Raw genomic sequence first — 26,119 nt, 5'->3', positions numbered from 1 at the left:
CCCCTCCCCGTCTGCCCTTTACCCTGTTTATCATTGTTGCAAACGAAACTTTGATTGGGAAGTGGAAATCGCTCAGAATGAATGGGATCATTATTTACAGCGTTATGGGAGAGGTCTCGCCAGCTGCTGGATCTGTGAGGATAGTGGCACTAGTGACAAGACTTTACATATTTTTAATCTGTAAATGCGTGGGGTTACAAACTTTCAGATGATACAGATTCCATGCTTGTAAGCTATAAGTACAACTTTTTTACTCTGTTGAAACTGACTGCGAAGAAGAAGAAAACAAAGCAACATGTTGTGTGTAAAATTTTTGTTGAAAATTATATATGGGGGGAACAATTTTTCTAATGGTTTAAATGCCCTGCTATCATAGTTGTGGCGGTCTACCATAAAGTTAGGGTGTAAATGTTGTCCTAATTGCCTACACAAATGAATAGTAGTATTGTGAGAGGTGAAGACTTCTCATCAGAAAGTATCATTGTGTTCTATAGGTGCCTATAGTTGAGATGGTGTAAGTATATCCCTGACAGCTTGCACCACTGTTGCAGTTTTCGGCAGCGAAGTGCTAATGGCTTCAGGGGAAAACAGTAGCCACCTACAGAGCTATGAAAACATTGAGATGCTGCTGTAGAAATGTGCACCAAATTGCTTTATGTTATTGGTTGAGATAGGCGTGCGGTACTATTGTGGTTACCCCACTGCAACCATCAGGCATCAACTTTGCCGACTCGACTATAGTGTACAAAGAGTGGTTTCATGTTTGTGTGACATGAGCTCCTCTCTGAACGCAATTTAGAGGTGGTGTTCTGAGAGGTCTTCCGGCTCATAATCCTTGCCTATTGAGCCTCTTTTGTATTGTCTGTATTGACACCTGCACTCCTCTAGCTGTTTGGAATTGCTACCACTGACATTTAACATTGTGTTGAGGATTTCTGCTTGCTGTTACGCAGAGATTTCAGTCCTGCACACCTTTAGTTTTTCTTCTATGAAAACCTTCAACTGATTGTACCTCTGGAAACTTGTTACAGATTTTAAAGATATAACTTTTACTCACAGCAACAGTTGCTGTGACTTCCACATGCAACATTCCCTACTTCATTATAGTGACTATATGCAGCCTCTGATTATGCGTTGTTCTCCAAACCCCGCTGAAGCAACAAAACTCTCATAATGATACGCAGCACAAGTACTGCAGTGTTTATAGGTGACACAGTCTCCCCTAGACTGCTTATATTGCCCCCTCATGGTAGAAACATGGAATATTTCTGCTAGAATTATATTACTAGGGCATGTACGCCCTGGGACAACCAGGAAGCCTGGGAAAAGCCAAGGAATTTTTTTCTTATACTTCTGTGAATATTTGATTGTTTTATTTTCCTGTTAAATTTTTGTAATTTTCTCTGGTAAGAACTGATACTTTAACAAAGAATTTTACTTTTGCCCACTACTACAGAATAATACTGCAGCAATGAAACATAAATGAGAGAAAAACACCAATATAAAACATAGGTTGCAAAGAAAATGCACCATTTACAACAACAGAACACAGTGCACATTCAGGCATCTATGACAGCAGAAGTACCAAAGGCTTTAGGATGAAGACTGTGCAATACTTTGTAACAACAAACTGCTTCCAATGAGCGTGATGTCACAACTGTTCAAATTAGTCTTGTTTGAGCAGTTGCCAATGGGCTCATGTGTATGTGCAGGGCTGAAGTTGCATATGAGCAGTACTTTCTCCTTATTTCAGGTGTGGCTGTTAGCTGTATAAGCAGTAGTTGCAGGCAGCCAGATGCTACCCAGAAAAATTTTTCTCGTGTGCCCAGGCTGCCAGATTTGTGCATGCATAAAGCAGTCCGAATTGCAATGGGGAGTAATTTCTACGTGATCCTCATGTATGTTTTGTGATTTTTGCTGCTCTCTTCATTTAGAGCACTTGTGCCAGATGAAACAAAATGGATTTGTGTGGCCTGGAGCTATCAAATGAATTAAAATCTTCACATAATTACAGATTTTATTTTATTTCCACATTATTTGCAATCGAGCATTAATCACTTTGCAGAACAGAGAAGTTTTTTTTTTTTGTTTTTTAAAGAAATTTGGCTTTTATTAATCTTTTCCACTGAGGCAGTCTATTTATTTGAAATGAAGTGTTTCATTCCACACTACGGGCTAGTGTAAACTCTTCACAGAATTTCAAGTGCACCTTTTCATATTCTGACATGTATGACATTATGCCATAATAAAATACTAAACATGAGATAATAGAGTACTGCTTCTCCAACAAAACTGATTTCCTGAAAACCACATGAAAAGCTTCATAGAGTTTTACGTATCAACCATCCATGAGACAGTGTTTTTCGATCACAAGATGGGCTTCAATACTAGGCTGGTACTTCCTCTAGGCTTGACAGTATAATCTAAACTTGTTAGTTAGACATCAGTTACATCACTTATCAGGTGTAGAAATTTGAAACCAGAATTTTCCTATAGGTGGTGCCATCCATCTGTGTAGGGCACACGAGACCGTGTCTGCAGCGCCATCTGCTACCTGTAACAGCTGACGATGAATGTCAACACACAGTAACCCAAGTCCATACATCTTTATCTCTTTCAACCCGTAAACTTGCTGAGTTTTGTACCTACGAACTATGATTTGCAGATAACATTGGTTTTCTATTATCATTAGAAGAAAACTGCTGCAGAGTCGCATTGAATGCTTTCGAAGCTTTCGGTGAACATTCTCTTGGGAAAACACTGTGTTTAGAGTGGTGATTTTGGTGTGAGAAATGAGTGTGGGAAACCACCGAAAAAGTTCAAAGATAACGAATTTCAGGCTTTATTGGATGAAGATGATATTCAAATTCGCGGAATAATTGAATGTGATGCAGTGATGCAGAAAGCTGTTTCTCTAAGGTTGAGAGCTATAGGAAAGGTGGAGAAAGTGGGTTCTGCATGAACTGAATACGACAGCAAGCACATTGAAAGACTACTTGTGAAATGCTGCTCACCAGATAAAAAAGGAAGTTGTTTCTCTGTCGAATAGCTACTGGTGATGAAAAATGGATATATTTTGAGTCCTAACGGTCATAAATCATGGGTGAATCCAGGCAAACCATTGACATCCACTGCGAGACGAAATTGCTTTGAAAAGAAGACAATGCTCTGGGTTTGGTGGGATCAGAAGGGTGTCATTATTATGAGCTGCTAAAATGTGCTGAAACCATTAACACTGATTGCTACCAATGGCAGATGATTGATTTAAATCAAGCCTTATGTGAAAAAATGACTGGAATATGGAAAAAGGCAACACAGTCACATTGCTCCATGATAATGCCCCATGACACACAGCAAAATGATCAAGGTGTTCAGTTGGGAAATACTAGGATGTGCGGCTTGTTCTCCATACTTGGCCCTGTCCAATTATCATCTGTTTGAATCACTGGGACACAGTCTCACTGAACAATGCTTCAGTTTGCATGAAAATGTTTTGCTGACTGGTTCACTTCAAAAGAATTGACCTTTTTTTTGTGTGGCATCCATAGTGTGCCCGAGAGGTGGGAGAAATTTATAAATAGCAATGGAGATTATTTTGAATAAAATTTTATTTATCAGTTTCAAACAACAGACTTGTAATTATAGCATCCAAATTCCGGTTTCATGCTTCTACAACTGGTATACAGATTCTTGCTTTCACAAGTAACGTTACCTTTTCATGAAAATCTTATTGTTCTTAGTTTTGGTGTTTACAGAGAGCTATTTTTTTAATTTATTTTTGCAAGAAATTTATATTTTTTCATACTAGCTTTTTTCAGTGCTGTGTGGATGTAAACCTGATTGGAAATGTTAAATAACAGTAATACTGCAGTGCTGCACATGATCACGTGTTTCCCCACTACACACGAAATTCCAAACGCAAATTTGGCAAAAGCTGTAAGAGTAGAGCAAACACCAAGCATGGGCTTCCTATGTCATTGTAGCTGCGCATCCGCAGTAACGCCTGTTTTCTGGCATGCTCTGGCAATTGCACAAACGAACCTATTTCTAACAGGTTGTGAGGAAATATTGTGAATGGTGGTTTGAGAAGCATTACTTTTAAAGTAAATTTCCTTTTACGCAAGATGAATTGTTATGTTGAGAATGTTGTGTCCAGAAGACCAGCCATTTGTCATTATTTAAAATTTTCCTGGCACATCTTAAAGGGCAACACACACAAAAAAAAGTCAAATATTATATGTGAAAACTTAGCTGTTCTTGTAGCTATACTATTTGTATATTAATTTAAACTCTGAACTTTTCCTTTTTGTGTGTTTTTACTGCTGAACGATGATGTTGCTGATATCATATGTTCCATGCTCTGAATATCTACTGTCATTGACTGGTGAAATCACGTGACCTGAGCTATGATTTGCTGACAGAAGTTTGTTGCAATTGCGATTTCAGTGCTTTGGAAACAAATGTGCTGTGTTTGGTGGAATTCGTATTTATTCTTTAGTAATAAAAAATACTCGGCGTACATGTTGCTGTGCACCAAAGATCTTCCCAAAATGTGTACGCAGGTCTATAAAACCTTTACCATTCAAAGGATTGATAAGTTTTAGAGTTAAAAGGGGAAGTATGTCACTTAACACAGAGAAAGTGTACAGGGTGTCCGAAAAATCTTTCCCTGATTACATAAATTGATAACTCGGGCTAGAAGTAAGATACAAATATGAAACAGGTGTCTAATTGTTTACAAACTATCAAAGTTTTTTTCACACATCAGTAAACTTCCACATGAGCACCCTTTGTAGCATGTAGCACATCTAGGCGATATTCAATTTCTGTGGCCCATCACGACCAATCCATCACCCAGGAAAGGTCATATCGAGATAGGCACGGACATCCAAACCCCAATGAGGCAGTGCACAGTCTTGCTGAAACAAGACATGAAGCAGCTGAGGAACAGCATACAGTTGCAACATGTCCACATACACTGCAGATGTGATGGTAGCCTCAGCGAAGAAGAATGGCCTGATAATTCGATCGTGCAATAGCGCGCACCAAACATTCACCTTTGGACTGCCTCTGGTGCACTCCATGACCTCGTCAGGGGGTTGTGAATCCCAAATGCGCACATTATGGCAATTCACTACTCCAATGACAAAAAAAGGTTGCTTCGTCGGAAAAGGCAGTTCGTCTGAGATAACTACGTGATAGCATTTCGACCACAAAGTCATATCGACGTGTACTGTCATTGGGCAACAAGGCCTGAACAATTTGTACTTTGTATGCACTAAACAATAAACGTTTGTATACAATGTCATGCAGAGAGCTTTTTGCATCTGTAATTCATGTGAGGCCCTGCACACCGATTTCTTCGGACTTCGCAGAAAAGACTGCCTTACAGCTTCCAATCTGTCTGCTGAGGTTCTTGGTCGACCAGACCTCACAAGGTCAGCAACCGATCCTATGTTCTTGAACTTCTCATACCAGGCTTTAATGCTCTTGACATCAGGTGGATTCCTTCCAAATGTTGTCTGGAAGTGTCTGCACTGTGGTTGGTGATCGTGTCTCATGGTACCACAGGACACACTGTGCCTTCTGCTGATTGGTTAACATGGCTTCTTGGGCACTGCACCTCATCCACTACTTATATACTGCGAACCTAAAACAGAAAAAAAACTTTGATAGTTGTAAACAATTCGACACAAGTTTCATATTTGTATCTTACTTCTAGCCTGCGTTATCAATTTATGTAATCAGGGAAAGACTTTTCGGACATCCTGTATTTTCATCTGGGAATTTTTCTTCTTGGCGGCATGTACAGCCTTATTATAAACAAACCAACGTATTGATACTGAAACGTACTTCTGGATCACAATGTTTATTTTGCAAGTTTTGGCAATATACAAAATTTATTTTGACCATTGTATTATTTATGTATATATTTATGTTTACTTTCAACATACAGCCCTCCAGTAGGTATATAAAAATATGTGCATGTTTGAATGCAACATTGTGTCAAAATACCAAACAGTCGGTGAAGAACTTTCAGACTTAAGATTTCAAAAAAACGAACATTCAAATATTTATTCATATAGATAACACAGGGTAACACAGATTCTGTGGCATCTGATGTATTAATCAATTTCAGGTAATTTTGGTCTGCTGAGTAAGAAAGTAATGTTGTTGCTACACTGATTCTACATTTGGAGATATAGGCAATCTAATTATACTGGAAATTAAATTGTAAAAAAAAGAGGAATAATTTTAAAATGTTTAAAGTTATCAGATGATTTCAAACAAACAAATTGCTATAAATGATACAAATAATAATACCAAAATTAATCATAACCACAAAAACATATCATTAAGAAAAATGTTCTGTATGGGATTTTCTAGTATGTTTTTGGTCCAGACATTGTCTGAAATTCATTGTCGCCAATTTGCATTTTGTGTCCCCTGTGCTTTGGCAATTGCCAGTTCTTTTGCTGCCCAATGAGTAAAACTCATCTCCTACTTTTAGTGTTTTGTTTCACGATTTCATTCCTTCAGTATTGCCTGCTTTAATTCGTCTACCTTCCAGTACCCTTTCTTACTTTTATTAATAATTATAACATATTTACGAAAAATGTAGTCCATGTTGTTCATATCCTCTTAAAAGTCAGTCCCTTGCTGTCTCTGACAGAATTACAATGTCATTAAGGTTTTTATTTCTTCTCTCCTGACTGTAATTGCATTTCCAGGTTTCTCCTCACTTTCCTATAGTGCTTACTCCATGTGCAGTTGGATAACGTCAGGGATAAGCTTCAGCATTCACTCACTTCCTTTTCAACCACTGCCCCCATGCATGTCCCTTGAGCCTTACTACAGCAGTCTGTAAAAGCTGTAGGTAACATTTTGCCATCTGTATTTTATCCCTGGCGTCTTCAGAATTTCAAAGAGAACATTCCAGTCAACAGTGTAAAAATGTTTTGATTGTGATTCATTGTTGGTGCTGTTGTTCTGCTATGGACAGCAGCACAAGCCCAGTCTTAGGGAGCAGCATCTGTGGTGAGCAGTGCATAAACTGCAATGTATGCATGTGGGGGTATATAGTACAGTGGTTTATAGCCGTGGTATCAGTTTTCAGGACTCTGCAGCAGTAGTGTCTCCCCTAAAAATGGCAGACAGGTGGATTGCAAAAATATAGTAATGTTTCCCCCTTCTGGTATCGGCAGCTAGAAAGGGCGTGCAATTATTAATAACCTTTGTAAGAAGTGACTAAAGGACGTCTTGATCCAGTGAAACTTTTACAGTGACGACTTGGCCATTATTAGAACACTTGCCAGTTTTAGCTCATTTCACAACATTCCCTTCAAAATTTTTGTGCATTATTACGTACAGTCCCATTTTAGTGTTCCACCTCCACTTTTCTTAATCTCACAGAAGTGTGGGCCATTTGGGGAAGGACCCCTTGCCTGGTGCCTAATCTATTCAGCACGTGCTGTGATCCTCTGCAAATGTTTGAACCCAAAATTCAGTGTGGTAGCCAGTCCATTGGGAGTGGGCAGGGGGGGGGGGGGGCGGTGTTGTATCCCCTCCGACAGTGGACAATGCAGCAGACTCTGGATAACGGTTATTACTCCAGGTAGCCTTTGCTGTGGTGGGTGGCAGCCATGGGGAGAGCCTCTGATGGGAGTGGGTGGCACGAGGGCAGATGATCTGCAGTGAAATGGATCAAATTCGCCCAAATCATTGGCTGTGCTAGCACAGCTGTCTTGGTGGGTAGAAAGTAAGATTTTAATACAGACGCTTACAACCCCATGGCATTTCGGTCTCGTCATGCTGTGGGACAAGAGTCGGGCGAGGAGACAAGGAGGTTGACAGTTTGCCCAGTTCTTGGTATGCTCGAGAAGTGAATGAGAATTGTTCGCAACAACAAAGCCACTGGTTTTTGTTGAAAATATTTAGGATGAGTTCAGAGATGTTGCAGCTATAAAGAGAATGAAAAATGGGTCTTTGTTGACCAAATATTGAATGCCAATCTATTGCCAGCACTTCAGGTGTGTTATAATTTGGGGAAATACCTGTTACCATCTCTCCTATCAACAGACTCAGTAGGATACAAGGTGTCATCATCTACCATTGGCACTCACACTACAGATGAAGAATTACCCACTAACCAAGAGTGGTGTGGAGTCAATTTTGTTCATTGCATCCAGGGAGGATCTAAAGATAGTAACATGGGCACTGGAGCTGTCATCATAACCTTCGATGGAAATGTTTTACAGAGAACATTAGTCATAGTTTATAGGTGTGATAGAAGACTTTATTTTCCTACTGCTGTACTAATGAGGCTGCATGGTGTCAAAATTCAGTCCTAGTGTGATAAGATCTCAAACACTCTGGCCCTAGTCACAGGTCATTACCTATTTTTCAGGTGTGGGAGGGTACACTGGCTCCCTCGACCCCCACACGCACAACACTGGTGGTAATCGCCCCATTGGTGCCCTCTTCCGGCATCGTCAGAAAAGATGGCACACCTGCTGAGGTGCCTTTCTTCCAGCACGAAACAGACCAGCAGTCTACACCAACCAGTGACCAACAGAACATAGGTTGTGGGTTGTAGAAAAGAACAGTCCTCCTCTGCCCCAGAAGTCAAGACAGGTAAATCCCCACAGATAACTGAAACCTCATAGGGACAAGAATAATACGAGGGCCGTTCAGAAAGTAACCTCCGGTTGATTTAAAAAAATACACCAAGTTAAATAAAAATATTTTAATATATACATCTTACAACTACATCTTTGCACTATTTTTCTACATAGTCTCCATAGCGATTGAGGCACTTATCGTATCTCTTCACAAGCTTTGAAATTCCTTCTGCATAAAAATCACCCGCTTGTGCCTGGAGCCAGCCTGTGACCGCATCTTGCTGTCACTATCTCGTACAAGAGAGTCTTAGAAATCTGTGGAAAACCAGTAGACAACTCCGACATTGAGAAACGTCGATTTTCACGAACTTTTGCATCAACTGTCTGAACGAGTTCGTCAGTCACCAATGATGGTCTACCACTCCTCTCTTCATCATGAACGTTTTCTCGTCCACTTTTAAATAAACGTACCCATTCACGGACAACTCCTTCACTCATAACTCTTGGTCCGTACACGGCACAAAGCTCATGATGAATAGCTGCTGCAGAATATCCTTTGGCTGTAAAAAACCTTATGACAGCACACACTTCACATTTGGCGGGGTTTTCTATTGCAGCACACATTTCAAACTGCCACAAAAACTAAACTAGCGCAGGTACGACGTTCACTCGACCACGGCTTGATGCCGACTGACCTGTTGAGTGCGTGAACGCACAGATGGCGTCGCTACTCCCCCCACAACCCGCACTGTGACCAATCGGAGGTTACTTTCTGAACCGCCCTCGTATATCTAAAGTTAAACTATATTGTGCTGCTCTGGTCGATCTGGTCCCTGTTCCATGAGAGGTCGAGCCTGTGAATACAAATGAAGAACAGCACATTCAGGTGGAGTGCGGCTCAGCAGCAAAGTAACTTGTATTTCCATTTCCCAATTGCTGCCTTATCAGAACCCAGTCTGATGTTTCTGGTACCACCATCACTGGCTGAACGCCATCAGTTAATGGCTATTTTGCAATTGGCGTCATGCTTCAGGAGACACTGTTGTCAGAAACATAACTCCTTACCCATACAAATTACAAATCCTACTGTACTAATAGAGTTAACACTAAGACAGCATTTAGAGGAGTCTGCGTGCTTTTCCTGAGCATTTGCTACGAATCGCTGTGTTAGAAGCAGTGGCTATTCATGTCCACCTGTCAGTTAGGGTAACAGTATCTAGTATCTATCTACCCATATAAATCTACACGATATCACCATCTGGTGGAACACCTACCTCCATCCTTCCTCCTGGCAAACTTCAGTGCCCAGAATCCCTTGTGGGGCTTCCATACCACATTCTAGAAGGGCTGCAGCCTGAACATCTCATCTTAAATCTTGTGGTCTGTTTTCAGAAAATCTCTGTAACATTTTACTATCACTACCTCTTTCTTAACCTATTATGCAATGAAACATGGACCACATTGGTCAATTTGAAAAGCCAGCTACCAGACTGTTATCTCCAAAGCAACTTCCGTGGCCCATAACGAGGAGGATACCAAAGGAGTGATACAGGATACTGTTGACATGGTTATGCACACTGTGGAAACAGTGATACCGTATTTTTAGACTCTTCCTGAGTGATATCGGTGCCATAGTGCTCTGAAAAAATAGCTGCAGCTGTGGGAGAGTATTGCAAGGCACTTTAAACATCACAAGCACCATCTTCTATGGAACATTTAATAGCATCCAAGAGAATTTGAGCAAAGGCTCTGTTTTTAATGAAGAAGAGAAAGTGTGGGTGTTAGGTTTGGTGTGTATCATCTGACGGGCTACAGACTGTATGTATGGACTGAACTATCCTGCATTTGGCCCCCAACCTCCTCTCATCCCAGGAGTTCCTGGTATGTATGTCAGGGGCAGTGCTTGTACTGATCAGTGTTGAATGTTTGGTGCACATCACCAGTATACCTACATGCATTGACTACCACCTTAATTTTCTGATCCAGAAACATTTGGTGGAGTGAAACTCCATCTTTCCATGTACAAGGCTTTGAATGGTGCACTGTTCCATTTAGTGAATGGGGGATCTGCAGCTCTTTAGCAGAATGTAGACACACAGCCCCTGTCCCTCCCAGTGATGAGAGGATATTATTATTCCTACCTTGAAACTGGGAAAAAAAAGACACTCAGATTTTTACTAATTATCCATCAATCTCTAACAAATGGGCTGTACAAAATATTCGAAAGAATGGTCATACAACTGTGTTGTTGCCTGGAAGCTGGAGAACATATATCGGTTTCAAAGTGGCTTTCTGGCATTCCAGTCGACAACAGACAAACTGATTTGTCTGGAATGTACAGTGAGGAATGTTTTCACACATCGCCAACACCTGATTGCTGTGTCCTTTGTCATGCAAAAGACTTAACAATACCACCTGGTGCTATGACATCCTGTCTATGCTGCGTGAGTAGGGCTTTCCATTTTTACCCAGAATTTCTCTCTCTTCGACTGCGAGGTCCCTGGTTTTGCCATCACTGTATGTGGATGACATTTGCTTATATTACAGTTCTGCACCATTGCACACCATAGATCGCTAACTTCAAGGGGCATACATCAAGAAAATAATTTGGTCCTAAACCATGGATATAAATTTCCTCCCGGGAACTCCTGTTATGATGTTTTGTCGACTCAGAACTATACCACCGCACCCAGAACTTTACCTTAGTAACAATTTGTTTCAAGTCACTAAAACTTTCAAACTTTTAGGTCTTTTATTTGACAGTAAATTAAAGTGGTTACCACACACTAAATATCCTCGAGATTTCTCAGCAGTACCTCCTGGGATGAAGACCACACAGTTCTTCTGTGTGGTTTCCTTTACTTTCTTTCTTTTTTAAATAAATCTTTAATTTTATGCTGACTGGACTAAGGCTGTGTTGTCTGAGTCGGCAGCACTGTCTGTACTGAGTTTGAGAGACCCTGCCGACTTAGAGGTGTGTGGTTGTCAGCTGTAGGCTTCTGTACCAGCCCTGTAAACAGCCTCTTGTTGAAAGCTGATGTCCCACCACTGAGAGCCAAAAACTAACAGTGCCTGGTCAACTATGGGGTCACAATCTGTCATATGTCTGCCCCACTCATATTACTCGACTCTCCTTTCACAATCAGAAATGGAAATGATCGCATGGTGTCAGTGGCTGGGAGTTCCGTAGTGGGAAGTTTGGCCACCAAGCGCAAGTCTTATTGAGTGCAACACCACATTGTGCGTCGTTAGTGGGGGTGAAATGATGACACAACACCCAGTCCCTGAGGGGAGAAAATCTCCCACTCCGGACAGGAATTGAACCCGGCCCCCTGTGCGTGGCATTCCAACGTGCTGACCGTTCAGCTAATGGGGCGGACCACAATTAGAAATTAAAGACGGTTTATGAATCACTCAGAAATGGATGACCAGCTGTGATATGACAGGAAGGTCTCTGCTAGGCATTCAACTGCCATCTTTTGTCTGTGTTCAGAGAGTTCCCTCTTGGTGCACTCGTGCCATGTAACCTAGTTCTATGATTCAAATGGACCTCTTTTGTAGTCATAAGAAAAATGCTGATATCACCGTTCTTAGACGGCTGTTTCATTCATGTCTCCATGATTACCCAGATGTGGCATGCACCTACATGGACAGATCAAAAGTCTGTCATGGGGGTGATTATGCTTTTGCACATGCAATGGGGCACGAGAAGTACACTCCGCTGAGTGCATGCAGTGTATATACTGCAGAGTTTGTTGCCACAACATGGGCTTTGCCGTATATAAAAACTCTCATCATGAAGGACTTCCTGTTTTGTAGAAACTCCGAACTGCTTACAAGTAATAGTTAAGTGCTACCCAGAAATCCTTTTAGTTGCCAGTGTCCTCCGCAGCTCCAGTACGACAGTAATGCTCATCTGGACATAGAGCCACATGGGTATTCCAGGGAATTAACAGATTAGCTAATAAAGCAACTATAGGTGACAAACTTGTACTCTGAGTAAGGGCTGCAGACTTAAGATTGTAACTGTGACATCACATTGGAACCCCTGGGGTATGGAATGGCAGGCTACCACAACCCTCAGTGACCTAATTGTGATCAAGGGGGATGGCTTACTTTCTCCAGGTTTCTCAGAAAGATGTCATTGCACTATGCTGACAGTGTACCAGCCACACCAGATTTATCCACGAGATCCTCCACATGCAACTGTGAAAGTTATCTCACAATAGTCCATATTCTTGCCAAGTGTGCCCTACTGGCTGATTTGAGACTAGCAATCAAACGGTCTACCTCAATACTTGAAGATAATGGGTTAGCAGCTATCAGAGTCCTAAATTTCCTGAGGGGGGGGAAAGCAAATTTTATAACAAAATTCACTTCATCTCCACGTTCAGTGTAAAGGGTGGTTATGAGAGATACCTCTCGCTGTGACGTGCACTGATTTGACTTCAGGCTACGTTCTCCATCAGCATTGTTTTAACCTTTTACATGCATATTTTATTTATTTAACTGTTTAATCTTATTAGCTCTATTGTCTGTACAGTCTGCATTTTCTCATCCCATTTTTGTTGGTGCTGACTATGATGACCATTCTTGGTGTAACCCTCAGATACCAGCTATAGGTTTTAGCTGCCTGGGTTTTATCCCATTTTGAACCACAAGGTTGAATCGAATATGAATGGGATTGTAGACCTGGACCCGCACTTCAAGTACTGTTAGGTGGGGCCGTTAGGAGTGGGAAGAGCTGGCTGTTAAATAATTCCAATAGCTTCATCAGTAATGCTAACACTATCAGAGCAACAGGTGCACGCATCATTATAAAATTTATTGCTCGTGAAGGAGTTCAAACAATGGGAATTTTCCAGAGATTGACTGCACAGTTCAGTTGTCAAGGACACGTGTGTTTGCCTGGCATAAAAAGTTAAAGAAAGGAAAAGAACATGTGAAAGATCAGCAACATTATTGCCATTCTCAGACCAGCCTTACAGCTGAAAATGCTGGCATGGTGAGAGAGACACTTGAAGCCGATTAACAGGCGAGTATCAGAAATTGCAGAACAAGCTGGAATAAGTTATGGGAGCTGTCAGGTTATCATCAGAAATGACCTACAGTTCTGTAAAGCGTGTTCCAGATAGGTCCCTCTCCTTTTGACCGAAAATCAGAAGTGGAGACATTTGGGGGCACAAGAGAAGCTTACACCAAGGTTTGCGAAAGAAGGTGATACATTTTTGAGTTGGATCATCACCTGCGATGAAACATAGGTCCACCGCTACACCCATGGAATCCAAAAACGTTATGGAGTTGCAGTGGAAAGGGGAGGTCACCCTAGTGAAAGCCAAGAATCTGTCAGCTGGCAAGATTCTTTCAACAACTTTTGTCCACCAGGAAGGCATTTTGCACATTGAATTACTGTTAGTTGTTGAAGCTGAGGGATGCATATTGCCCAAAAGATGAGACCAACTGATTGGACAGGTCATCTCCCTCTGTGACAATGCCAGGCTCCATGCTGTAGCTCAAATGGTCTCCAGACTACAGGAAATGCACACCTCTCCCACTTTCATCCTTTTGCCCCCCTCTCACTTCTTTTCTTGATTCTTGGATACAGTCAAGCCCATTGAGACTTAAGTCTTTCCCATAGCCATGTGTACTTCTACAACTGTGTATTTCTTCTCTAACCATTCCTGCTTTGCCATTTTCAGTTACTATCAGTTTTATTTTCTTGGTTATCCCCATTCTCTTTTGTCCACTTCATTATTAGATTTTATCCCTGTATCATTTGTATTTAGTCTCATGTGTTATCAAAGGATTTCTACTAGGCTTTCACTTTCTGCCTATTTGATTCTATGTTTCCTTCATTATTTCATCTCGCAAAACTACGCATTTGTCTTCTGTTGTATTTCCTTACTGTTTGAGAAGGTGCCTTAGGCAACAATAGATAATCACTTTCAATTTATCATATCCAGTTTCCTTAATTTACTACCTTTTTGCAGTTCTGTCAGTTTTAATCTGCAGTTCATAACCACGAAATTATGGTAAGTTTGCCTTTACCCCTTGGAATGTTTTGCAGCTTAGAACAGTGTTTTCAAATGTCTGACTTGTCATTACATAATCTTTTTGAAACCTTCCAGTTTTTTCCAGGTCTCTTCCACACATGTACAGCTGTCTGCCACAATATTTCCACCAAATGTTATCAGTAATTTAATCCTGCTCTTTATAAAATTATACCAGGAGGCTCCCTCTATATACCTTTCCCCCGGTTCATGTTCTCCTATGTTTCCTTCTCTTCTGTTTCCTGCTATTGAATTTCACAATTCAACTTTCTTCATGTCCATTACCAACCTGAGTAATTCTGTTTCTTTTCATAACTCTTTCAATCTCTTCATCTCTGAAGCTAGTAAACACATAAACAAGTATTACTGTATTAATTGGTGGCTTTGCATCTATCTTGGCAAGAGTTACGCATTCACTTTGCTGCTTATAAGAGTTTACCCACATTCTTAGTTTATTATTCATTATTAAACCTACTCCTGTGTTGCTCCAGTTTCATTTTGTGTTGATTGACCTGTTCATTCTACCACTGTACTTCACAAATTTCCATTGTATTTAACTCTAGCAAATCCATTTAAATTCCCCAACTTACCTTCCTTATTAAGGGATCTAGGATTCATTGCTTGGGCCCATATAACACTAGTTTTTTTTGCATATGGCAACCTTGTCCTCAGTCTCCCATTCTGGTCTCTGGGTGGGTCCAATATTTTAGCTATGGAATGTTTTGCCAAAGAGGATGCTATCATTAAACTATCCAGAACAGCTGCATACCCTTTGGAAAATATAGTGGCTGTGGTTTCCCCTTGCTTTGAGCCATTTACAGTACCAACATAGCAAAGCTATAATGGTTAATGTTACAAGCCCAAATTGGACAATTATCTAGATTGTTCCTATGCTGTTACCAAAAGGCTCATCTTCAGGAACCATATGTTATTGTGACCCATCCAAAGATACACCTCTGTTGTGGTTCCACATACAGTAAATCTGTTTGCATCTTTGATGCAAGCAAGTCACCTCAGTGTGGCAAAATTGGCAGATTGTGTGAGGGTAAAAGTGGTGTAAATTCTACCGTATTAGATGTAATGGAGTTGAGAGTCTGGAGTGTACTATTTGCTTGATAGATTTGACTGGGTAACCACCTTCTTTTAATAGTTACATTAATATCGTCCATTCCTAGTGACGATATTTATCATGAGCATTTCTCCTTGATGTCTTTGTTTATTCCACATGAATTTAAGAGGTATGTGTTAAGAACTGAGCAGCAGATATTTACCTTTCAAACTTGCTGGAAAGCATTGATATTAGTCATGTCAACTTAATTCATGTTAAAGTATACATGTAAAGTTGCAAAGAGACAGTTGGGTGGCCAGTACGTACTTTTTGGATGGGGGAAGGAGGAGGTTGTAATGAGGGACCAATCAGACCTCAAGTTTAGAGCGAACCATGTATTGTGAGGACAAGGAGAGGTAAGGATGATAGAGAGGAGACAAAGAGAGTATGGCACTTACAAATTAACTATCATTGGTAATGTCCTCCTCTCTTCGTAACCTCCCCCTTTATCTTCATGTGTCCTTGTCCTCACAACAGGAGAGTTCATTTCAACATGCGATTTGCATGACAGTCCCTTCTTTCCAAGGTTCCACAACACATCTCTCACTCCTGCCTGCAGAAGGGACTAACAGATCAAAAAGTTAGGATAGTTTTTTTTTCCCCCTCTCCCTGCTTTCAAATGTCTATTGGAAGTACTTGAAATTTTACCCCCAAAAGATTGATTTAATTCTAGCTAGCTATTCTGTCTCCTAGTTACTTCTATGTTTTCTGTAGTGAATTGTATTTTGATACGATAATGTATAAATGATGCCATTTCTTAAAACTTCTCAAGGTTAGTGATTACAAATTATGGATATGGTGCTCACAATAACACGGTTGTGGTGATTGTTATAACCTAAGGATCTCGCTGCTTGTTTCCCATGAGCTTCATGTGTACATGCTTTAAGCTTCTTGAAGAAATTAAAAATCAAGGGAATTTTATTATGTGGCCTGCATCACTATCCAGACACACTGAATGAAACAAATATGGAATGTAAATCATAGACTCATTGTCATCCTTCATTACATTTTTTTTCATGTGCACTTGCCTTCAAGCTGAAAGCAGTATATGTGGGTACCACATGTCCAAGTCACAAATGAAGAGCCTGATCATGTAAAAATACACTAGACTCTCACTAATCCATCCGGTGCACATCCAGAAACACGTGCACAATGAATTATCATATTTAACAATGGTTAGTTAAACAATGCTTTATATACTGTATTTGAAATTGTAGCTTCCTTTACAGTTCGGAATCATGTCTTCTAAAAGGAAACACGTTACGCTATACCTCAAGCAGAAACTCGAAATTTTAGATAAGTTAAATTGAGGTTCTTCGCGGAAAGCCATTGCTGCTGAGTTCAATGTTGAACGAGCAACTATTTATGACATAAAACAGAAAGATGTTATTTGACAGTACTCTAGACAAATGGGTAGAGTTGGGAAAATGGAAGATTATGTGAAAGAGTGAAATGAAAAACTGGACGTAGCTGTTATAGATGGTTCATAGAACAATGCATTAAAGGAATTCCAGTCAGTGACCTGATTATAAAGGAAAAACAAGCTGCATTTAACAAACAACTTGGTGGTAGTAACTTGTTTGCAGTGAGCGAAGATTGGCTATCAAACTGGAAAAAACGACATGGCATTGGGGAAAGTCGCTCAGCTGACTATAAGGATGCTGAGTCCATAAGCAAGATATGGAAGATAATAGAGGAAGATGATTTAACTGCTGATGCCTTGTATAATGCTGATGAGACAGGACTCTTTTTAAAAGATGCTTCCTTCAAAAACAAGAATGAGAAGGAAGCTTGTGGTTACAAGCAACAGAAACAGTGCGTAACATTAATGGTGTGTTGTAATGCAAGTGGGAGTCATAAACTACCGCGGATGGTGACTGGAAAATCCAAACATCCACAAAATCTAAACATCCTCGTTGTTTTCAACACTCTGACATCAGTACTCTACCAGTGCTGTATTCTGCTCACAAGAAAGCGTGGATGGACAGACAAATATTCTCTCAGTGGTTTATGAAATGTTTGTACCAATGTAGAAGCCCTAATTCAGCCCATGGCCAGGGAATTTCGGAATCAATTAAACGTCAGGGGACTGATGACCACAGATGTTAAGTCCCATGGTGCTCAGAGCCAATCAATTAAATGTCAGTATCGACATTCACTTCTCGTCTTCTTGTTGAACGAAAGTGAAAACGACTCTATTGAGACTATGCTGAAGGTGTGGAAAGCAATTAACATATGTGATGTTTTCCAAGCAGCCAAAGCATGGGATAAAGTGGAGAATGCTACCATAATGAAGAGCTGGAGAAAATTGTGGCCATCCATTGATGCCGAGTTGGATCCTGTAGTGAGCGACGGCAATGTGCCAGTCAATATGGAATTATCAAATACTTTGTACACAGGCATGTTCCACAATCTTCCAGGAGGAGAAAAAATTGATGATGATGAAGTTACTAAGTGGCTGAATGAGGATACTGTGATACGGACAAAACTTTAACAGATGTAGAAATAAGTGTGCATGAAATTAATGATGAAAGTTATGAAGAAGAGGACACAGGAGCATGAATATTCCTCACACTGCTGGTGTCGAAGCTGCTGAGGTCTTCCTGGAGTACATTCTGCAACAACCAGATACATGCAGTACCAATGTAATGCTTGTAAAGCGGTTGCGTGATAAAGCGTGCCACCGTCGCGTATCATCGTTGCGACAGTTAAAAATTGGGGACATGTTTCATAGGAAGTGATAAGACTGTATAATTATGTACAGTATACACTCAAGGACTAAGTTTTCTTTGAGAATTAATATATTTGTGGATTTTATAAAGTATATCCTTTATGTTTCAAAATTGTATCCTTCAGTTTAATAAACTACTGTATGCTATATCCCCAATGTTTTCAAGATAAATAAAAAACAAAATAAATGAATAAAATAAATTTCAGAAACTCAATAATCCGGCACTTCTGCTAATCTGGCACTTCCGCTAATCCGGCACCCATATGTGCCAGGAACGGCCAGATTAGCAAGAGTCTAGTGTAATGGAACATTAGTGATGTCTTCAAGAAAAGTAGGACAATAATTCTTAATTCATTGGTATACTGTGGCTTCAGTTATTAAGATAAAAATTTTTAAAAAATAAGACATGTTTGGTTGGAAATTAAAATTCCTATAGTGGAAGTAAAGAATGCGTCCACTATAAATTATAAGTATATCAAACTGCACTTCGAACACACACCTTAGTGGTAAGCCATTCTGTGCAAGGTGCTTGGATAGTGCATCTGGCAATTAAAAAGTGGGGTGTCAGGTTTGGATACGAACAATTATGAAAAGGATAGATTGCTACTCACTGTAAAGGCAACATGTTGAGTTGCAGACATGCACTCCTTTCACAGCGGGCTCCACTTTCTCAAATTCCACCAGTCCCTGTCCTTCACAAACCTGGTACTGCAAAAACATATCTCTGTGGCACATCTGTTGCCTCCACAAGATAATGCTACTGTGCAGTCCCTACTACAAATTGTCCGACTCCCCCACCTGTAAACTCTGCTGGAGGGATCCTATCACAGAAGTCCAATATAACCTCCAACGCCTGCTTAGAGCTGTAGGCCCTTCCCAGAACCTCTCCCCTGAATCCATTTCCCTGTTCACCCTCATGACTCGCTGCACACCCACCTACATGCTCCCGAAAATCTACAAACTTAACAATCATGGACCCTCCCTTGTAGCTAGTTGTGTCCCCACTGAAAGGATTTTCTACTTTTCAAACTCTGGTTTGGATTGTTATATTTGTAAGCAGTATAAGAAAAAGTTTCCTTAGATTTAAATTCAACACTATTAGAAAAACTTGATATGCTTCTTGTGTTTTAGGGAGATAGCAGAAGATGAAGTTTCCCATCTGTTTGCTGAGTCTGATGACAATGAGGATGGTATTTTATCATTTGATGAAATAATTAACCACCATGAAACATTTGTTGGTAGTGAAGTTACTGATTACGGTGATCACCTGCATAACATTCATGTCTTTCAAGATGAACTGTGATCTTCCTGTTTTGTGCCACAATAATATTTATTCTTAGTATTTATTGTTTTTTTAAAGTGTGTAAATAAATGAGTGACAGAGTGGATTTTTTTATTGTCATTTGTAAATTGCCCCAAAAATTATGAACAGAAGATGCAACAACTATTGTTACACTAATTTTCTGGGTAACATTCTTTGTACTGAGCAAACACCTTATTCCTTTGTTAGTATGTTACTATTGAAAGTGATGTTTATTACTATCTAAAGTGATATTTCTGGCATAAATCAGTTATGCCTGAAAGAAATTAGGGAACTGAATAGAAACATCTGTGTCAACAGTAATATCAGTCTAATATTTTTGATAAATTTACTATTTGTTTTGAGAAAATGAAGTGTGTTTTTAGCAAGCAAACAACATAAGTATTTAAAAAATTTGGAATTTGTTTTACTTGTCATTTTATTTCTTAATGAATTGTTGTTACTAGAGCATTTTCAGAATTAAGAAATTTTCTCACTGCTTGTTGATCCAACAGACATAAATAAACTTGCTACTCATTATATTATGAATATTGTAACAAACATTAAAATGAAACAAACACTGTACCATTTTTTTTTGAAGCTTACATTATTGTAGTGTGTTAAAAATGAGAAAGGAAATAACCCATGCATGTGCGTCACTCATGCCTCATCAACAACAGAAATGTAAGAATACTTTTAAGGCAGTTGGGGGGGAGGGGGGGGACTGAACATGGACAGAAGTGCAGTCAGAATGTCCTGTTCTTTTAGTGTTTTCCTGATGGAGCTTTTGGATGCAGATCAGTATTAATGATTTTTTAAATATTTTTGTCAAATGTTTGTTTACTAAAATATTCCACCAAAATAAATGATTTTTCCAGTAACTGCAAATTTGTGGCAAGAACAATAAAAAGTATTGTAACGTGCACACTAGAGTAGAAGTTTCATTCCAAACTAAAAACATACCTGAGCCGCTGGAATAGAAATGTGACTGGTTAATTCTATTCCCAAATGTATTAGAATGACTGCTTCACAATAACTTATGTAATTAAGAACTGAAACTTACCTGCAATAGTTTTGTTATAAAAGGAAACATATATAATTACTAAATGGACTCTACTAAAAAGGAAGAAAACAAAGTTGTGACAATCATTAATTATAGCATGTAAGCTTTCACAGCCGGCGTTGTGACAAATTACCAAGGAAAAGGGAATGCTGTAAATATTAACTGGGAGGTACTCCCAGGAACACACATCTTGCAAACGCCTGATTAGCAAAGTCCAAGACCCATCTTGCACAGCAGAAACAATGACTCCCCTACTCGCACTGCAAGATACAAGGTTTCTGCAACTAAATTTACAGTTTAAAATGCTGTAGAAAGAGAACTGTTGCCCAGAATGAAATCAGATTGGAACAGCATATTATTGACCTGGGGAAACACCATGGAACAATAGAAAATTTGACTAATAGACGGTGGTGTAAGTGTCAGGGTACGCACACCAATGGTGCGGCACATAGTTGTTTCTCAGTTTGTGCCCGAGGTGCTCAACATGACTGTCTCCATGAAGAATCAAATGCTACTGGTCAATTTTCACAAGAATGGTAAAATGCGCCCTTAGCCCTGCAGAAGTCCTGGACACTCATGGTTACGAAAAAATGCATTGCTCTAATGTCTGATAAGGTCTGGCAAAAATGGTTACAAAACTTGAAAAAGACAGGTTCTATTGAATTGCAATGTGACAAAGAAAAAGGAAAGCAGTTGATCTCACTCCTGTCAAAGATGTGGCCACAGCATTGCAGGAGTGTAGAATGGTGGTTTGCAGACATGCTGTGCGTGGGAAATTGCTCAAATGTAGGAAATGCCTGCAAGCATGGTGCATAAAATCCTATGAAACATCCTGCATTACTAACCACACAAAACCACCCATGTACAGGAGTTGCTTCCAGCTGACATGCCAGCAAGACAAACATTTTCACTCTGTAATTCCTTGCCCGCACTGAAGTGGTCAATGAATAGCCGTAGAAAATTCCGTGGAGAGATGAAGCCTGTTTCTATCTCTAAGGATAGCCAGGGGACTGTATACTGTTGTGTACACCTCAATCGCCAATAAATTAAAATTTCATTGCAGTACCCATACCGCATATAAATAGTGATACAGAGTAATCTTTTGACAATTACTCATAGGTCTAATACGGACACACATAGGTTTGTCAATAAAAAAATTTGTAGTTTGGTCAGTTCTCGTAGCCGCCCGGGACTGGTGTAGTTTCCCATTTTCAATTTAGGACAAATGCCGGAGTTGGTCCTTTACTATAGGGCACAGACAATTTCTCCTGAATACCTTTATTTCCTGACAGATTTAGTTCCCTTAAAGATGGAGCCTCTCTGCTTAAATGAAAAGAGCTGTATCGAAGATGAGTAGAGCATCTATTTGGAGACCTCCAGCACTAACAGTTATATGATAAATAAATAATAATCCAAATTCTCATTTAGGCTCATGTATTTGTCTGCTGAAACATTCTTTAATGCAGAAAATGATCTTCCTTACATTTCAAGAAGTGGAAATTTGGGAGAGTGTAGGGTTGAATAATTCCAGATCCTTTGCATTTCCGCCACATAATTTTCTAGCTTTTCTATCGAACAGAGACCTCTTTATTCCAAAAGTCCAGTTTGTAATAATCGCAATGTGCCAAAAAATAAGCGCTAATGCATTCCTGCTAAGTTTCTCAGCTCAAATCCAGACTGAAAGGAGGAGAGTATAAAATGACGTTGGAGGGTGAAGGGAGGTTGGAGCTTGGCTGCTTCATAGTGGTTTGCCAAAATACAGTACTCCTAAGTAACAAGAGTATATCTCTGCTTGGTGAAAGCACCGAGATCATTTTCAAATAGAATTGTTTTTTGTGCTTTATGGAAATTTTCAGGAAAAATGAAAAACTTGTGTGTTGTGCACATTGAACAGTACAGATGGTGTAATGTGCAACTCAAATCGCAGCTCCCATATTGCGATTCATCTGTCATTTTTAGTCGAGCCTGTTTATATTTAAATGCTTACGGGCCATCCACTGATAAAATTTTCAGTCCCCTCCCCCTCCTCCCTCCATGACATTCCCCTTGCGTCAATAATATGTTGTTCCAATTTGACGTCATTCTAAGCAGTGGTCCTCTTTCCACAGAGTTTTGAAATGGAAACTTTAATTATGGACACCCTGTGTATCTTGAACACAAGAGTAATAATAGCTCAGACAGTACATCTGTGACTGGAACAGAAACCATAATATAAGGTAAAACAGAAACTGCCTTTGCCACACTGTAGTGGTTCCTAAAGTACAGATGGAAATGAAGATAATTTCCACTAAATTCAATTAATTCTTTGTAATGATAGTGGGAAAATGGGGACTAAAATAATCAGAGTATGTGTTATATTTTTGCAATGTGATGTTGCAAGTGAAAGAGTTAAAACTCCCAGCTAATACCTTTTGGCTCCCACATACATATAACAAAGCCAAGATCTTGAACACTTTTTATTGTTGTGCATGCTACCAACGTGCCTCAGCTCATTTAGAGTCCATTTCATATGCTACGACTGTGCCCTGGCCTGCTGATGCTAGTCTATTTGAGTTTTTGGCCTGCCAACAGCTCACTCTGACTGAACTCGCTGAAGGGTATGGACACTTCTACAGCTGCCAAAATTGTGAGTGCAGTATTAGATATGACCAAGTGCTAAAGTAGTTCAGTATTATTTAAGTAATTAAATCTCTTGTGTGGAGAAAATGCTGGTGCAAACAATTAAGTACCCCATCAAAATACATTGTAACATACACACAACTGTTTTTCTTCCTCTAGCTTTAGTGTGCACTGCACATGTGGATATCTTACATGATGTACATCTGCTGTATCCAATGACTGGTCCTCAAGAAACAAAGGAGTAACATAATGCATTAAGTAGTATTGGTGAGAGCACACATTGTGATCTAGCAATAGGAATGGGAAATAGTTATGATGGATGTTTCACTGTCAGGTCAGCCGGGCACACGGTGTCAGGTGAGACTGAGGCTCTGCTGTGGCTGCTGCCTCAAGGCAGTCAACGTGTTACAGAACATGTTAACACTGTCAAGTCTTAGTCACTTTGACAAATGTGAAAACAGACTATCACCAGTTGAGCTTTTGTCTTCTGTTTATAATGCATATTGATATGTCAGCAAACCAAATACACAACAAAAAAAAACATAATTGCAGCCTGACGGTAACATCTGTATGGAGTTCCACATGTGTGTCTGTAACCTAGGGGTTATCATTGACACAGAAACCCATTGCTTAGTTCCCAGTGATTACATCAAGTGCCCCCCTGCCAGTGTGGAAGTCTGAAATGTGAGGTACACTTAGCTTCATTTGGTCAAATGAGGATCTGAAAATTGTAGTACAGGTCGCTGGCAGTTGACTGGAGGAACAACTTTACACACCACGTACTTTTCACTTCTAAATCTCATCTAACTCAGAATCTGTTCTAGGTTCTCCCTTTTTCCATATAGACAGTTTGCTCATATAAAACTAAAGCAGAAGTTCTAAGCAGTACAGCACGGAGAGCACCAACAGAAAATTTATCAGTCTTTTGAGACCAGGTTTCACACTTGTAGTTTTCATATGCACTCGAGTGCTGCTCTCAAGATATAAAGAGATTCTTGAAACTTTAACTGTGTCATCTCTGAACTGCTTCACCACACAATGTGAGCTCAAGGCTTGAGCATGCTGAACAGGACAGGACAGAACAGCACAGTCAGTCATCCATGTTCATAGGACTATGAAGTAGTAGTATTACTAGTTCTGTTATATTCAGAAAATGTGTTCATACCTAAAGAAGAATAAGTGAGTCTTGATTGAAAGGTTTTTGAAATTCTGACTTTTCTTTTTAAACCAGTGGATTTGAAAGCTAGCTTTGTTCAGTAGTCTCAAGATATTCACACCATTATTTGTAACCATGTGTACTGTTAAAAGCAAACTTCAACAAACATGGAATAGATTTTTCCTTTGCTCATTTTGATTACTAATGTGCCTTCTCAGCTATGTACTGTAATATTTCACTGTCAGGTACTGAGGACAGATGGGTTACACTTTAGCCACACCAGGACACAGTGAGATTTTCCCAAAAATCATCTAGGTACAGTTCAATTAAAGTGTTTGCTTCATTCTGAAAGGGTTGTTCCATTTAAAGGCTGACAACGCAGGAATGCAGACAAACACTAAGGTATTAATAGCAGTGTTCATGAGAGAATCGGGCTAGCAGTCACCATCGGCAAGTGCCACAACAACACACACCTGAGAAAGCCACAGTGGTTTCGATGTCACACGACAGTCACCATTGAGGGAATATTGACTCACAAGGTCTGAAATTTTGTGACTATGTATGAAGATGGGAGAGAGAGGGTGTGTGTGTGGGGGGGGGGAGGGAGGGAGAGAGGGGGGGAGGTGGGGGGAATGAACAAAACTGCCACGCAGCGATGGCCACAAGATCAGCCAGTAATCGGCTGAGCAGTGAGAAGTCTCAAAAGATGTCTGAGAACTGATTTGCATGCTGGTTTGCACAAAGGGTTCTTTTCCCTCAGGAGGCATGTCAGTCTATTATATGTCAGTATATTCAGACAGTCGGATCCCTGCATTAATTCCAATGTCTGTTGTAACTTTGTGACAACTTACTTTCCATTCCATGGGACATACTTATTTTCCATTCCATGCTGAGTGGATTTTCTTATGCTCCAATGCTTGATTCTTTAAGCATCTGACTGTGTTTCCCTTGTCTGACCTTCAGCTTCCAAATATTATGCTGATGGGGCCCCTGCAGACAGTTGACACCATCTGCACAGAAAATAACACCACATTGGCCACTATGTGGAGGGACTAGGCTGCATTTCATCTAGCAAAAGAAAGGAAGGAGTTGAGCTGGCCCAGATCATCACCTCAGAGATGCAGGATGTGGGAGCTTGCCTTTTTCTCGCATGATATCCTGCAACTAACGAAGGGGAACAGGCAGATTCCATATTTGTAGATTTCCACAAAATGTCTGACAGTGCATCACTTCAGCCCGTTAACACATTGACTGCAGCACAGTCGCCGCTGGCCACAGCAGACTCTCATATCCGATACTGTGTGTCCAGTGGTGGCCACAGCTGAGCCTCACAGCTAATGCTCACAGCTAATGTCATGTGCCTGGCCTAGTAGTGTAACATCCATCACTAAGTGTGCACCAAGCACCATGTTATCGAAGGTCTGAGCACATGGAGTAGGTTCCCAGACATGTGAGAGACTTTGTATAGAAC

General features: G+C 40.1%; 1 protein-coding gene across 1 annotated transcript in view; it reads left to right on the top strand.

Annotated features, from left to right (window-relative positions):
- Window positions 1-19,896, top strand: part of LOC126237038 (reticulocalbin-2) — a 43,770-nt gene extending 23,874 nt beyond the window's left edge. Inside the window, exon 6 of the mRNA XM_049946799.1 lies at window positions 19,642-19,896. Coding sequence (XP_049802756.1) covers window positions 19,642-19,813 — 172 coding nt within the window. The 3' untranslated portion in view covers window positions 19,814-19,896. The remainder of the gene's footprint in view (window positions 1-19,641) is intronic.
- Window positions 19,897-26,119: the final 6,223 nt, after the last annotated feature.

This window comes from Schistocerca nitens, chromosome 2, assembly GCF_023898315.1.
Source record: "Schistocerca nitens isolate TAMUIC-IGC-003100 chromosome 2, iqSchNite1.1, whole genome shotgun sequence".
Lineage (NCBI taxonomy): Eukaryota > Metazoa > Arthropoda > Insecta > Orthoptera > Acrididae > Schistocerca > Schistocerca nitens.
The sequence above is the reverse complement of the archived record's forward strand: the minus strand, read 5'-3'. Positions and strand labels throughout refer to the sequence as shown.